At 39.5% G+C, this 14,495-nt stretch overlaps 1 protein-coding gene across 6 annotated transcripts in view; it reads left to right on the top strand.

Moving 5' to 3' along the window:
• The window catches only part of BEND2 (BEN domain containing 2), a 58,170-nt gene that overhangs the window by 22,175 nt on the left and 21,500 nt on the right, over window positions 1–14,495 (top strand). For 2 of the 6 annotated variants that reach the window (XM_054676422.2, XM_054676421.2), the window contains 4 exons: window positions 3,313–3,459; window positions 4,851–4,955; window positions 6,530–6,655; window positions 7,628–7,735. In XM_054676422.2, coding sequence (XP_054532397.1) covers window positions 3,313–3,459; window positions 4,851–4,955; window positions 6,530–6,655; window positions 7,628–7,735 — 486 coding nt within the window. The remainder of the gene's footprint in view (window positions 1–3,312; window positions 3,460–4,850; window positions 4,956–6,529; window positions 6,656–7,627; window positions 7,736–14,495) is intronic. The other 4 variants (XM_016944327.3, XM_016944325.3, XM_054676423.2 and 1 more) reach the window with 2 other exon arrangements.

Below are 14,495 nucleotides of genomic sequence, written 5' to 3'. Positions count from 1 at the left end.
GTGCATGTGTCTTTATAGCAGCATGATTTATAGTCCTTTGGGTATATACCCAGTAGTGGGATGGCTGGGTCAAATGGTATTTCTAGTTCTAGATCCCTGAGGAATCGCCACCCTGACTTCCACAATGGTTGAACTAGTTTACAGTCCCACCACCAGTGTAAAAGTGTTCCTATTTCTCCACATCCTCTCCAGCACCTGTTGTTTCCTGACTTTTTAATGATTGCCATTCTAACTGGTGTGAGATGGTATCTCATTGTGGTTTTGATTTGCATTTCTCTGATGGCCAGTGATGATGAGCATTTTTTCATGTGTCTGTTGGCTGCATAAATGTCTTCTTTTGAGAAGTGTCTGTTCATATACTTTGCCCACTTTTTGATGGGGTTGTTTGTTTTTTTCTTGTAAATTTGTTTGAGTTCATTGTAGATTCTGGATATTAGCCCTTTGTCAGATGAGTAGGTTGCGAAAATTTTCTCGCATTCTGTAGGTTGCCTGTTCACTCTGATGGTAGTTTCTTTTGCTGTGCAGAAGCTCTTTAGTTTGATTAGATCCCATTTGTCAATTTTGTCTTTTGTTGCCATTGCTTTTGGTGTTTTAGACATGAAGTCCTTGCCCATGCCTATGTCCTGAATGGTAATGCCTAGGTTTTCTTCTAGGGTTTTTATGGTTTTAGGTCTAACGTTTAAGTCTTTACTCCATCTTGAATTAATTTTTGTATAAGGTGTAAGGAAGGGATCCAGTTTCAGCTTTCTACATATGGCTAGCCAGTTTTCCCAGCACCATTTGTTAAATAGGGAATCCTTTCCCCATTTCTTGTTTTTGTCAGGGGTTTCTGCTTTTGCTTCTATCTCATGAGAGTTATTCACTATCGCAAGAATAGCATGGGAAAGACTGGCCCCCATGATTCAGTTACCTCCCCCTAGGTCCCTCCCACAACATGCGGGAATTCTGGGAGATACAATTCAAGTTGAGATTTGGGTGGGGACACAGCCAAACCATATCATTACTCAAGGAGAATTTCACTACGTATAAATTCACGGTTGAGAGTTCTTAAGCAGTTGAAAAACGTTCTTTCTGTACGTATGCCGAGAATTGCAGAAACCAGGCTGGAAAACAACCCTCAGACAATGAATTACCCAATTTCTTCGGGAAATGGCAGCGGCCCGTGTTCTTCCTCTTCATCTGCCAGCCTCACACCTAATTTTGGTGAATTTCAGATGCTGTATTACAAGTGACACTATTGAATCCGGATCGATCAACATCCTTAATGCAAGCTAGTAGTAGCTCGTTTTTAAAATTAAACTTTTATTTTTATTTTTTTGAGGCGGAGTCTCACTCTGTCACCCAGGCTGGAGTGCAGTGGTGTGGTCTTGGCTCACTGCAACCTCTGCCTCCTGGGTTCAAGAGATTCTCCTGCCTCAGCCTCCCAAGTAGCTGGAACTATAGGGCATGCCACCATGCCTGGCTAATTTTTGTATTTTTAGTAGGGACGGGGTTTCACCATGTTGGCCAGGCTGGTCTCAAATGCCTGACCTTAGGTGATCCACCCTCCTTGGCCTCCCAAAGTGCTGGGATTATAGGCGTGAGCCACCGTGCCCAGCCATTTTTATTTTGAAATAATTTTAGATTCACATGTATTTGTAAGAAATAATAGAAATGATCCCCTTTATGCTTTACCCTTTTCTACCAGCAATATCATCTTACAAAACTATAGTAAATTAACACAACCAGGATATTGACATTGATACAATTCACAGATATAACTGAGATAGCCCCAGTTTTACTTATAATAATCTGTGGGTGTATCTGTATTTCTTTCTGTGCAAATTTTCTTCCACGAATAGGTTTGATTCTCACCACCACAGTCAAGACATAGAACATTTCCATCACCACCAGGCTGCCTCATCTTTGATAACCACCCCCACCTCTCTCAGGTCACCCTTTTCTTCCCCATTGACTGTTCCCTAACCTCTGACAAACGCTGGCCTCTATAATTTTGTCACTTTAAGAGTGTAATATAAAGGGAATCTTATGGCATGTAGGTTTTTTTTTTTTTTTTCAGTCAGTATGATTCCCTAAAGGCTTATACAGGTTGTTGTGTGTATCAGTTGTTCCTCTTTTTTTTCTGATAATCTTCCATGGTTTGGATATACAATAGTTGTTTTTAACCATTTACCAATTGAAGGCCATTATTTCCCCCCTCCCACTCTTTGGTATTAGGACTAAACTGCTCTGAACATTCCTATACTGGTTTTTGGATAAATATAAGTTTTCATTTGTCTGTCATGAATGTCAAGAGCACAATTGCTGGGTCTTATGGTACTAGCATGTTTAGTTTTATAAGAAACTGCCAAACATTTTTCCAGAAAGGCTTTACATGTATGGGTGATCCAGTTTCTCCATATTTATATTTCTTATCTTTCTTTTTTCTCTTCTTTCCTTTTTTTTTTTTAATTGAGACAGTCTCGCTCTGTCATCCAGGCTGGAGTGCAGTGGTGTGATCTGGGCTTACTGCAACCTCCACCTCCCAGGTTCAAGCAGTTCTCTTGCCTCAGCCTCCCAAGTAGCTGGGATTATAGGCACCCGCCACCACACCTGGCGAATTTTTGTATTTTTAGTAGAAACGGGGTTTCGCCATGTTGGCTAGGCTGGTCTTGAACTCCTGACCTCAGGGGATCCGCCCACCTCGGCCTCCCAAAGTGTTGGGATTACAGGTGGAGCCACTGCTCCTGGCCTATATTTGTGGTCTTTCTATCAGTCTTTCTTCCTTCCTGATGCTCCAGGATTTCTTTCATCATACCCTTTCTGTTTTAACATTTCCTTCCCTCCCTCCCTCCCTCCCTCCCTTCCTTCCTTCCTCTGTCTCTTTCGTTCTTTCATTCTTCTTTTGTCTCACTCTGTCATCCAGGCTGGAGTGCAGTGGTGCAATCATGGCTCACTGCAGCCTCCATCTCCCAGGCTCAGGTGACCCTCCCTCAGCCTCCTGACTCAGCTAGGACTACAGGTGCTTGCTATCACTCCTGGCTAGTTTTTAAATTTTTTTGTAGAGGTGGGGTCTCATGTTGTCCAGGCTGGTCTCGAACTTCTGGGCTCAGGCAATCCACTTGTCTCCGCCTCCCAAAGTATTGGGATTGTAGGCATGAGCCACTGCACCAGGCCTGGAGATTTTCCTTTAACCTTTTATATGGATAAGTCGCCTAGGGACAGATTTTTTTAGTTTTCTTTCGTTCGAGAAAGGTCTTTACCTTTTTTCCAGAAGGATAGTTTTACCTCATGTAGAATTTATGATTGAGCATTCTTTTTTTTCCCCAATAGCTGAGAAAATTATACTTACTGAAATGCCAGGAACAACAGAAACCAACGTGGAAAATAACTCTCAGACAGTGTATTACCCAGCTTTATCGGGAAATACGAGTGCCCCATATCCAGCCTCTTCATATCTTCCCATCACTTCTAATTTTGGTGAGTTTGAAATAATGGATATCACAAGCAGCCCTCTCATCTAGATTCATCAACATTCTTAATATTAATTCTTAGTGGTAGCTTTTTACAAATTAAACTTTTCATATTGAGGTAGTTCAGAAATCATACACAGGTATAAGAAAGAAGACAGAAAAATCCTGACTACCCTTTACCTAATTTCCCCCAATAATTATATTTAGCAAAAATACAACAAATATTACAACCAGCATATTCACATTTATACAAGCCACAGATCTTATAGAGATGTCCCATTTTACTTGTATTTATTTGTGTGTGTGTGTGTGTGTGTGTGTGTGTGTTTAGTACTATGCAGCTTTATTCCACAAGTAGGTTTGTGTGCCCACCACCACAGTCAAGGTAGAGATCATTTCCATCAGCATGAGGCGCTGTTGTGTTATCATTGATAACCACACCAACTCTCTCAGGTCACCCTTCCCTAACACTCCATGACCCATCCCTAACACCTGGCTTCCACTGATCTCTTCTCTATCTCTGTAATTTTATCTCTTTCAATTGTTGTATAAGTGGAATCATATTTGGAATTGGATTTTTTTTCACTCAGCTTAGAGACTCGTCCAGGTTGTTTTTTCTATTAATAGTTTATTCCTATTGCTGAATAGTATTGCATGTCTGGATATACTATGTTTTCTTCAACCATTCACCTGCTGAAGGACGTCTGGTGGGTTTTTTGTGTTTTTATTTTATTTTTATTTTTTGTCTATTGGGTGTAAAGCCGCTATGAATCGTCATGTACACATTTTTGTATAAATGTAAGTTTTCATTTCTCAGTAGTTTCTTTCTTTCTATTGATGAATAGTTCCTTCCTTTCCATGGTACAGATAGGAACAGTTTTTTGTTTTTTTTTAAACCATTCACCTATTGAAGGACATCTGGTTTTTTCTTTCAATTTTTGGATAATGCAAGTAAAGCCACTTTGAACATTCATGTACTGTGTACTGGTTTTTGGGAAAATATAAGTTTTCATTTCTCTGTCATGAATGCCAAGAGAACAATTGCTGAGTCTTATGGTACTAGCATGTTTAGTTTTACAAGAAACTGCCAAACAGTTTCCTAGAGAGGCTGTACTATTGTTTATTTCCAACAGCAATGTATGAGTGATCCAGTTTCTCCACATCTGTACTTCTGATCTTTCCATCATTCTTTCTTCCTTCCTGATACTCCAAGATTTCTTCTCTTATAGTATCTTTTCTGTTTGAAGGTTTTCGTATAGCCATTTTTTTAAGGGTAAATCTGCAAGGGACAAATTCCTTTAATTTTCCATTTTGTGAGGATGTTTTTATTTTCCCTTCTTTCCTGAGGGACAATTTCACCCAGTATAAAATTCATAGTTGAGACTTCTTTTCTTTCAGTACTTGAAAGAGTTGCAGAAATGCCAGAAACAGCAGGAACTAACGTAAAAAACAATACTCAGACAGTGAATTACCCACCTTCATCAGGAAGGGGCCGTAGTCAAGGTAACACGCCTCTTTATCGCTCTCCATTCCTCCCAAGTTTGGTGAGTTTGAAATGATACATGTTATTAGTAGCACTGTCTAATCTACATCCATCAACGTCCTTAATGTAAAACTAGTGGTAGGTTTTTTTAAACTAAACTTTTAATTTTGTAGTCATTTAAGATATATAGGTAGTTGTAAGAAATAATGCAGAGAAATACCCCTTCCACTTTACCTATTCTTCCCAACAATAGCATCTTGCAAAACTGTAACAGAACATCACAACCAGAATATTGACATCAATATTATCCACACATCTTATTGAGATCTCCCACTTAATTGTATTAATTTGTTTGTGTGCATTTAGTTCTACCTAGTTTTGTCACGAGTAGGTTTGATTCCCACCACCATGACCAAGATACACATTTCCATGATTACCAAGATGTCTCATTTTACTCTTTTTCTTTTCTTTTTGTGAGACAGAGTCTCAAAAATCTCTGTCTGTCGCCCAGGCTGGAGTGCAGTGGCGCAGTCTTGGCTCACAGCAACCTCCACCTCTTGGGCTCAAGCGATTCTCGTGCCTCAGCCTCCTAAGTAGCTGGGATTACAGGCATGTGCCACCACGCCGAGCTAATTTTTGTATTTTTTGGTAGAGATGGGGTTTCACTGTGTTGGGCAGGCTGGTCTTGAACTCCTGGCCTCAAGTGATCTGCCGACTTCGGCCTCCCAAAATGCTGGGATTACAGGCATGAGCCACTGCACCCAACTCTGGCTGTTTTTTTTTTGTTTTTTGTTTTTGTTTTTGTTTTTAATTTTGGAGTTTTTGTAGAGATGGGGTTTCACCATGTTGGCCAGGCTGGCCTCCAACTCCTGGCACCAAGTGATCCACCTGCCTTGGCCTCCTAAAGTGCTGGGATTACAGGCGTGAGCCACCACGCCCGGCCCATCTTGCTCTTTAATAGCCACACCTGCCTCAGCACATAATTCCCTGAACATTCATCTGACTGACTGGATGTATGAGTGGTCCTTAATTTTTATTGTGGACACTATTCCATGGTATGGATGTTTCACAGTTGGCTTATTCATTCACCCATTGGAAGATATCTTGGCTGTTTCTAGTTTTTGACTATTACAAGTAAAGTTGCGATGACCACTGATGTACAGATTTTTGTATAAACAGAAGTTTTGATTTCTCTTGGATAAATGTCCAAGAGTGCAAAGGCTTGGTTGTATAGTAATTGCATGTTTAGTGTTATAAGAAACTGCCAACTGGTATTCCAGAGAGACTCTATCATTTTACATTCTCGCTAATTATGTATGAATGATCCGGTTTCTCCATATGCATATTTCTTCTTCTTTCATTGTTTTTTCTTCCTTTTTGATGCTCCAAGATTTGCTTTTTCATCATTCTTTTCTGTTTGATGATTTTCCTTTAGCCATTCTTTAAGTGTTTGCCAGTTAGTGACAAATACTTCAGTTTTCCCTCATGTGAGAATGTCTTTATCTTCTCTATATTTGAAGGATACTTTTGCCTGATAATAGAATTCATGATTGAGATTTATTGTCTTTCAATATTTGAAATATTTTATTTATAGAAACATTGGGAAAAGCACGAACCAGCCCAGGAAAGAGGTCTGCAAAAACAAATTACAGACCTTTATTAGAAAACAACAGTCACCAGAATGTTTCCTCATTATTTCATAGCGTTCCTTGCAATTTTGGTGAGTTTGAAATGATACTTGCTATATGTAGCACTATTTAATATAGATTCATTAGCATCCGTAGTGCAAGATATTGGTAGCTTTTTCCAATTAAAGTTTTTATTTTCAGAAAAATTTAGCTACACATGCAGTTATAATAAATAATACAGAGAAATCTGTGTTTCCATTACCACTTTTCCCAACAGTAACATCTTGCAAAACTATAAGAAATTATCACAAACAGGGTGTTGACGTGATACCTTCTACAGATATTATTGAGATGTCCCCAGTTTTACTTGTATTTATTTGTGTGCATGTGTATGTGTGTGTTTTAGTTCAATTTTTATCATATGTTTAGGTTCATGTATCCTCTACCACAGGCAAGCCCCCAAATGGTTCCTTCTTTTTTATTGCTGAGTGCTATTCCATGGTGTAGATGTACCGTGGTTTGTTTATCTTTTCAGGCATTGAAAGACATCTAGGTTGTTTCCTGGTTTTGGCTATTACAAGTAAAGCTGCTGGGAACACTCATATACCATATAGGCTTTGTGTGAACACAAGCTTTCATTTCTCTGAGATACTGCCCAAGAGTGCTGTTGCTGGGTCCTATGGTAATGGTATGTTCAGTTTTATAAAATACTGCCAAGTTGTTTTCCAGAGTGTCTGTACCATTTTCTACCCCCACCAGCAACATGTGAGTGACCTAGTTTCTCCACGCCCATATTTCTGCTCTTTCTGTTGTTCTTTCTTCCTTCGTGACGGTGCAAGATTCCTTCCTTCATCATACCCTTTCAGTTTGAAGATCTCCTTTAGTTGTTCTTTAAGGGTAAGTCAGCCAGTCACCGTTTTTTAAAGTTTTTCTTTGTCTGAGAATGTCTTTATTTTTCTTTTATTCCTGAAGGATAGTTTCACCTGATCTAAAAAACATGGTTGAGATTTCTTGTCTTTCAGCACTACAAAATGTTTTACATATTGAAATGTTGTTCAAAACAGAATCTGGCCCACAAATGAGTTCTGGGACAATGAGTTACTCAACTGAAATGAAAAATAACTGTGACCAAGATGATGCTTCAGCATCTGCCTGCCTCACTCCCGATTTTGGTGAGTTTGAAACGATATATGTTACAAGTAGCACTCTTTAATCTAGAAAGAATACAGAGAGATCTTGTGTACCTTTACCCAGTTTCCCCCAATAGTACTATTTTACAAAAATATAGTAAAATATCACAACTAGGATTTTGACATTGATGCAATCACCAGATCTACTCAGATGTCCTCTGCTTTTCATGTATTCATTTGTGTGTGAGTGTGTGTGTGTGTGTGTGTGTGTGAGAGAGAGAGAGAGAGAGAGAGTATATTTAGTTGTCTGGAATTTTATGACATCTACTTTCAGTCATAAATAAACCTAACTGTATCTAGTCATGATACAGACTGTCCCATGACTTCCAGGAACTCTCTTACTGACTTTTTATAACCATATCTACTCCTTCATGTCATCCCCTGCCTGGCCTCATCTTTATCCCATACAACTACTAGTATGTTCTCCCTTTTTATAATTTTGTCATTGTAAGAATGGACTGATATACCATTGGACTGATAAATGGGCTGATATACCATTTAACCTTTTGAGATTGCTTTTTTTCCACATAGCATAATTCCCTGGAGATTCATACAAGTTTTTGTGTATATCAGAAATTCCTTCCTGTTTATTGCTGAGTACTATTTCATGGTATGGATTTATCATGGTTTGTCACCCACTGAAGGACATCTAGATTGTTGTTTTTGGCTATTACAAATAAAGCAGCTATGACAACCAGACTACAGGTTTTTGTGTGAACATAACGTTTTTCATTTTTCTGTGATAAATGCCGATGAGTGCAATTAACTGCTGGGTGGTATATTAATTGCATGTATAGTTTTTATAAGAAACCGTCAACTATTTCCAGAGTGGCTGTGCCATTTTACATTCCCATCAGCAGTGTATGAGTGATTCCGTTTCTCTGCATTCTTACCAGCATTTGGTATGTTCTTTTTTTTTTTTTTTTTTTTTTTGAGATAGAGTCTCGGTCTGTCACCCAGGCTGGAGTGCAGTGGTGCAATCTCGGCTCACTGCAACCTCTGTCTCCTGGGTTCAAGCGATTCTCCTGCCTCAGCCTCCCGAGTAGCTGGGACTACAGGCATGTGCCACCATGCTCGGCTAATTTTTTGTATTTTTTTAGTAGAGACTGGGTTTCACCATGTTAGCCAGGATGGTCTCGATCTCCTGACCTCATGATCTGCCCAGCACTTAGCCATTCTGATAGGTATATGGTAATATTTCATTGAGGGTTTAATATGCATTGGCCTTTCGAAATGATGTATGGCTCTTCATGTGCTAATTTTCTATCTGCATATCCTCTTCTTTGAAATATCTATTCTTGTCTTATAGTAATGTTTGCTTTTTTATGCTTACATTTTGAGAGTTACTTAATTGAAATGATCATACAATTTTTGTCCTTCATTCTGTTCATATGACATATCACATTGATTAATTTGTGTATGTTGAACCATCCTTGAATCCCTGGGATAAATCCCACTTGGTCATGATGAATGCTCGTTTTGAGTCAGTCTCTGTCACCCAGACTGTAGTGCAGTGGCATGATCATGGCTCACTGCTGCCTCGACCCCCTCAGGCTCAAATGATCCTCCCAACTCAGCCTCCCAAGTAGCTGGGACTACAGGGATGGACAACCATGCCTGGCTAATTTTTAAATTTTTTTTGTAGAGACAAAATCTTGTTGTATTGCCCAGGCTGGTCTCGATCTCCTGGGCTCAAGCAGTCTTCCCGCCTTGGCCTCCCAAAGTACTAGGATTGCAGGCATGAGACCCCATGGCCATCCATGAATGATTTTTTTTTGAGATGGAGTCTCTTTCTGTCGCCCAGGCTAGAGTGCAGTGGCACAATCTTGGCCCACTGCAACCTCTGCCTGCCGGGTTCAGGTAATTCTTCTACCTCAGCCTCCTGAGTAGCTGGGACTACAGGCATGCGCCACCATGCCTGGCCAATTTTCTGTATTTTTAGTAGAGATGGGGTTTCACCATGCTGGCCAGGCTGGTCTCGAACTCCTGACCTTGTAATCCACCCGCCTCGGCCTCCCAAAGTGCTGGGATTACAGGCGTGAGCCACTGCACCCGGCTGATCTTTTTAATGTATTGTTGAATTCTATTTCCTAGTATTTTGTTGAGGGTTTTTGCATCAGTATTTATCAGAGATATTGGCCTGTGGTTTTCTTTTTTTGATGTGTCTTTGTCTAGCTTTGGTATCAGGGTAATACTGACCTCGTATAATGAATTTTGAAGTATTCCTTCCTCCTCTATTTTTGGGAATAGTTTGAGTAGGATTGGTATTAATTCTTTAAATATTTGGTAGAATTCAGCAGTGAAGCCTTTGGGTCTTGAGCTTTTCTTTACTGGGAGAATTCTATTATGGCTTCAGTCTCATTACTTGTTATTTATCTGTTCAGGTTTTGGATTCCTTCACGGTTCAAACTTGGTAGGTGTTATGTGTCTAGGAATTTATACATTTCCTCTAGATTTTCCAGTTTGTTGGCATGCAGTTACTCATGGTAGCCACTAATGATCCCTTTGAATTTCTGCGGTATCAGTTGTAATGTCTCCTTTTTAATCTCTGGTTTTATTTATTTGGATTTTGTCTCTTTTTCTTTTTCTTTTTTTTTATTATACTTTAAGTTCTAGGGTACATGTGCACAACCAACAGACACATGAAAAAATGCTCGTCATCACTGTCTCTTTTTCTTAGTTAGTCTGGCTTAAAGGTTTGCCAATTTTATCTGTCTTTTCAGAAAAGCAACCTTTTCTTTCATTTCATTTTTTGTATTGTTTTCTTCATTTTAAATTCTTTTGCTTCTGCTCTGATCTTTATTATTATTTTCTTCTACTAATTCTGGGTATGGTTTGCTCTTCCTTCCCTAGTTCTTTAAGATACATCATTAGGTTATTTATTTGAAGTTTTTCTTCTTTTTTGATGTAGGCACTTATAGCTATAAATTTCTCTCTTACTACTGCTTTTGCTCTATCCCATAGGTTTTGGTATGTTGTGTTTCCATTACCATTTGTTTCAAGATTTTTTTTTTCAATTTCCCTCTTAATTTCTTCATTGACCATTCATTTACCATTGCCCACTGATCATTTAAGAACATATTATTTAATTTTCATGTATAGTTTCCCAAATTCCTCATTACTGATTTCTGGCTTTATTCCATTGTAGTCAGAGAAGATGCTTGAAATTGAATAATTTTCAATTCTTTTGAATATTTTCAGACTTATTTTGTGACTTAACATATGGTCAATCCTTGAGAATGATTCTTGTGCTGAGAAGAAATATTAATAGGTATTTGCAGAACAGCTGCAGAATATACATTTAATATATCCGTGAAATGTTCATATCTATTAGATCCATTTGGTCTATAGTACAGATTAAATCTGATCTTTCTTTGTTAATATTCTGTCTGAATGATCTGTCCAATGCTGAAAGTGAGGTGTTGAAGTCTCTGGCTATTAGTATTGTGGCCTATCTCTCTCTTTAGCTCTAATAATATTTGCTTTATATATGTGGGTGCACCAGTGTTGGGTGCATAGAGATTTACAATTGTTATATCCTTTTGCTGAATTGACCCCTTAATCATTATGTAATGGTCTCCTTTGTCTCTTCTTACAGTTTTTTGTCTTGAAATCTATTTTGTTTGATATAAGTACAGCTACTCCTACTCTTTTTTGGTTTCCATTGGCATGGAATATCTTTTTCCATCCCTTTATTTTCAGCGTATCTTTACAGGTGAAGTGTGCTTCTTGTACACAACAGATCATTGTTTCTTGCTTTTTTATCCATTCAGCCACTCTGTCTTTTGATTGGAGAGTTTAGTCCATTTACATTCAATTTTTTTTATTGGTAAGTTGGGACTTTTTCCTGCCATTTTGTTATTTGTTCTCTGGTTGTTTTTCGGTCTTCTCTTCCTTCCTTCTTTCCTTCCTTCCTGTCTTCCTTTTAGTGAAGGTAATTTTTTCTGGTGGCATGATTTAATTTCTTGTTTTTTTGTGTGTGTGTCCATCGTATCTTTTTTTTTTTTTTTCCAGACAGGGTCTTGCTCTGTTGCCCAGGCGGGAGTGCAGTGGTACGATCTTGGCTCACTGTACCCTTGACTTCCCAGGCTCAAGCGATCTTCCCACCTCAGCCTCCAAAGTAGCTTGGACTACAGGCACGTGTCCCCATACCCGGATAACTTTTTGTATTTTTTGTAGTGATAGGGTTTCGCCATGTTTCCTAGGCTGAACTTTTCTTGAACTCCTAGGCTCAAGTGATCCTCCCACCTCGGCCTCCCAAAGTGCTGGAATTACAGGCATAAACCACCATGCCCAGCCCCATTGTATGTTGTTTGCTTTGAGGTTACCATGAGGTTTGCAAATACTGTCTTATAACCCATTATTGTAAACTAATGACAACTTAACACTGATTGCACAAACCAACCAACAAGCAAAAAGAAAACTAATGAAAACTCTACACTTTAACTTAATTTCCCTTTTTAACTTTTTGTTTCTCTTTATGTCTTATTGTACTATGTCTTTTTTTTTTTTTTTTTTTTCCGACGGAGTTTCCTTCTTTTCACCCAGGCTGGAGTGCAATGGCGTGATCTCGGCTCACTGCAACCTCTGCCTCCCGGGTTCAAGCAATTCTCCTGCCCCAGCCTCCTGAGTAGCAGGGATTACTGGCACCCGCCACCACGCCTGGCTACTTTTTGTATTTTTAGTGGAGTCGGGGTTTCACCATGTTGGCCAGGCTGGTGTCAAACTCCTGACCTCAGATGCTCTGCCTGCCTCGGCCTCCCAAAATGCTGGGATTACAGGTGTCAACCACTGCACCTGGCCTGTACTGTCTATGTCTTGAAAAGTTGTTGTAGTTATTATTTTTGATTGGGTCATCATTTAGACTTTCTACTTAAGAGTATTTTACACAGCACAATTACAGTGTTATAATACTCTGTGTGTTGTTATTACCAGTAAGTTTTATACCTTCAGATGATCTGTTATTGGTAATTAATGTCTTTTTCTTTCAGATTGAAGAACTCTCTTTAGCATTTCTTATAGCATAGGTCTGGTGTTGATGAAATCTGTCAGCTTTTGTTTGTCTGGGAAAGTCTTTATTTCTCCTTCATGTTTGAAGGATATTTTCACCGGATATACTATTCTAGGATAAAATTTTTTTTCCTTCAGCACTTTAAATATGTCATGGAACTCTCTCCTGGCTTGCAAGATTTCCACTGAAAAGTCTGCTGCCCGTCGTATTGGAGGTCTTTGTATGTTGTTTGTTTCTTTTCTCTTACTGCTTTTAGGATCCTTTTGTAATCCTTGCCCTTTGAGAGTTTGATTATTAAATGTCTTGAGGTAGTCTTCTTCGGGTGAAATCTGCTTGGTGTTCTATAACCTTGTACTTGGATATTCTTGCTCTAAGTTTGGAAAGTTGTCTGTTATTATTATTATTATTATTATTATTTTTGCGACTGAGTCTCGCTCTGTCACCTAGGCTGGAGTGCAGTGGCGTGATCTTAGCTCACTGCAACCTCCACCTCCCGGGTTCAAGTGATTCTCGTGCCTCAGCCTCCTAAGTAGCTGGGATTACAGGTACGCGCCACCATGCCTGGCTAATTTTCTGTATTTTTAGTAGAAATGGGGGTTCGTCACGTTGCTCAGGCTGGTCTTGAACTCCTGAGCTCAGGCAGTCTGCCTGACTTGGCCCCCCAAAGTGTTAGGATTGCAGGCATGAGCCACTGCACCCAGCCAATCTTTTTGAATAAACTTTCTACCCCATCTTTCTCTCGATGTCCTCTTTAAGGCCAATAACTCTTAGATTTGCCATTTTGAGGCTGTTTTCTAGATCTTGTAGACATGCTTCATTCTTTTTTTTGTCTTTTTTGTATTTTCAAATAGGCTGTCTTCAAGCTCACTAATTCTTTCTTCTGCTTGATCAGTTCTGCTATTAAGAGACCCTGATGCATTCTTCAGTATGTCAACCGCATTTTTCAACTCCAGAATTTCTGCTTGATACTTTTTATTTCAATCTCTTTGTTAAATTTATCTGATAGAATTATGAATTCCTTCTTTGTGTTATCTTGAATTTCTTTGAGTTTCCTCAAAACATCTATTTTGAAATCTGTGTTGGAAAGGTCAGATATCTCTGTTTCTCTGGGATTGGTCCCTGGTGCCTTATTTCATTCGTTTGGTGAGGTCATGTTTTCCTGGATGGAGTTGATGCTTGTGGATGTTCATCTGTCTGGGCATTGAAGAGTTAGATATTTATTGTTGTCTTTGCTGTCTGGGCTTACTTGTGCCATCCTTCTTGGAAAGGCTTTCCAGGTATTCAAAGGGACTTGGGTGTTGTGATCTAAGTTTCTGGTCACTGAAGCCATGTCTGCATCAGGGGACACCCCAAGTCCAGTAATGCAGTGGCTCTTGAAGACTTGTAGAGGTGCCGCCTTGGTGATCTTGGTTAAGATCCAGAAGAATTCTCTGGATTACCAGGCAGAGACTCTTGTTCTTTTTTTGAGACGGAGTCTCATTCTGTTGCCCAGGCTGGAGTGCAGTGGTGTGATCTCAGCTCACTGCAATCTCCACCTCCCGGGCTCAAGAGATTCTCCTGCCTCAGCCTCCCAAGTAGCTGAGATTACAGGTGTGCATCACCATGCCCGGCTAATTTTTGTATTTTTAGTAGAGATGGGGTTTCATCATGTTGGCCAGGCTGGTCTCGAACTCCTGACCTCAGGTGATCTGCCCGCCTCAGCCTCCCAAAGTGCTGGGATTACAGGAATGA

Source organism: Pan troglodytes, chromosome X, assembly GCF_028858775.2.
Source record: "Pan troglodytes isolate AG18354 chromosome X, NHGRI_mPanTro3-v2.0_pri, whole genome shotgun sequence".
Classification (NCBI taxonomy): Eukaryota; Metazoa; Chordata; class Mammalia; order Primates; family Hominidae; genus Pan; species Pan troglodytes.
This window is presented reverse-complemented; position numbering and strand designations above follow the sequence as displayed.